This window comes from Aptenodytes forsteri, unplaced genomic scaffold (assembly GCF_000699145.1).
Source record: "Aptenodytes forsteri isolate BGI_AS27 unplaced genomic scaffold, ASM69914v1 Scaffold466, whole genome shotgun sequence".
Taxonomy (NCBI): domain Eukaryota; kingdom Metazoa; phylum Chordata; class Aves; order Sphenisciformes; family Spheniscidae; genus Aptenodytes; species Aptenodytes forsteri.
Genome location: NW_008795119.1, coordinates 26,702 through 28,108, shown reverse-complemented (window position 1 = coordinate 28,108; position 1,407 = coordinate 26,702). Strand labels below are relative to the sequence as shown.

General features: G+C 71.7%; 1 protein-coding gene across 1 annotated transcript; it reads right to left on the bottom strand.

Annotated features, from left to right (window-relative positions):
* Window position 1: 1 nt before the first annotated feature.
* LOC103897131 (ATP-binding cassette sub-family B member 8, mitochondrial-like) lies at window positions 2–1,405 on the bottom strand (the record flags this gene model as incomplete). The annotated part of the gene is made up of 4 exons (XM_019471486.1): window positions 2–216; window positions 588–735; window positions 885–1,018; window positions 1,345–1,405. Coding segments are annotated over 4 exons (558 nt in total), but the record flags the coding sequence as incomplete, so codon positions are not given.
* Between the last annotated feature and the right edge of the window lie 2 nt (window positions 1,406–1,407).

The following is a 1,407-nucleotide window of genomic DNA, read 5'->3' as shown; positions in this document are numbered from 1 at the left end:
GGTCGGCCCCCCGGATGGTGCGGAGGGGGTGGGCGATGAGCAGCACCGTGCGGCCCGAGACGGCACGGTCCAGCGCCTCCTGCACCACCTTCTCCGACTGGGCGTCCAGCGCACTCGTGGCCTCATCCAGGATCAGGATGGCGGGGTCCTTCAGCAGAGCCCGGGCGATGGCAATGCGCTGCTTCTGACCCCCCGAGAGCGCCGCACCGCGCTCGCCTGACGGGGACCATAGGGGTGCCGGTGCCGCCCCAGCCCGGGGAGAGACCCCCGGATTGGGAGAGCCCCCCTTCCCGAGGACGGGAGCGGAGGGGCGCAGCCGTGTTCCCACACCACCTCCCGCACCAGAGCCAGGGAACCCCCAGGAACGCCAGCACCGTCCTGCCTGCAGGGAGCCCAGCGCAGCTGCTGCTCCCTCCTGGCACAGTCTTGCGCCAGCAGTGACCGGCGGCACTTGGGCCACCTTGGCCAGGCGTGCTCGTCCCTCTGTCCCGAGGGGTGGCTGAGCCGGTTTGGGGATGCCTGCCTGCCTCCCACCCCCGCCGTGCCCCACTCCGTGGCGCACAGCCCGGCCGGAGCCCGGCACATACCCACGATGGTGTCGTAGCCCTCAGGGAAGCTGCGGATGAAGCCGTCGGCATTGGCGAGCTGGGCCGCGGCGTACACCTCCGCGTCGGAGGCTCCCGGCTTCCCGAAACGGATGTTCTCCATGATGGTTGTTCCAAAGAGCACTGGCTCCTGGGGCAGCGTCCAGCCCCTCAGCACCGAGCCCTGGACAGGGCCACCTCCCTCCCCTCCCGTGGGGACAGCGTGGCCCCAGGGGATTCCCATCCAGCGCCTAGGGGAAGCGCCCCACGGCAGCCCTGCGCCCCACAGCAGCCCCGAACCTGGCTGATGAAGCCGATGACCTGCCCTCGCAGCCAAGAGGGGTCCAGGGAGGAGATGTTGTGTCCGTCCAGGGTGATGGTGCCCTGCGTGGGCTCGTAGAACCGCTCCAGCAGCGCCGCCACTGTCGACTTCCCTGCGGAGGGGAGCCCTCAGCCCCACGGCACCGCCTGGCCGCGCACCCCCGTGCCCCCCGGCTCTGGCTGCGAGCCCCGGCCTCTCAGAGAGCCGCTGGGCGGGCAGGAGGCACAGAGGCCGGTTCCCAGTCCCTGGCGTCCACTGGGCTCACTGGGCAGAGGACTGGGGCGCAGGAGGATGCACCCAGGGACTGGCGAGGGGCTGAGCTGGCATTCCCGGGGAGGCCGGGCTGGGTCCTGCCCTCCCAGCTGGGATGCACTGGCCAGGGGGTCCCCTGCCCTGGGGGTGCAGGGAGGGCCGGGGGGCCGGCAGTTGGGCCGGTACCTCCTCCGGACGGTCCCACGATGGCCACCATCTTGCAGGGGGGCAGAGTGAGGCTGAAGTCCC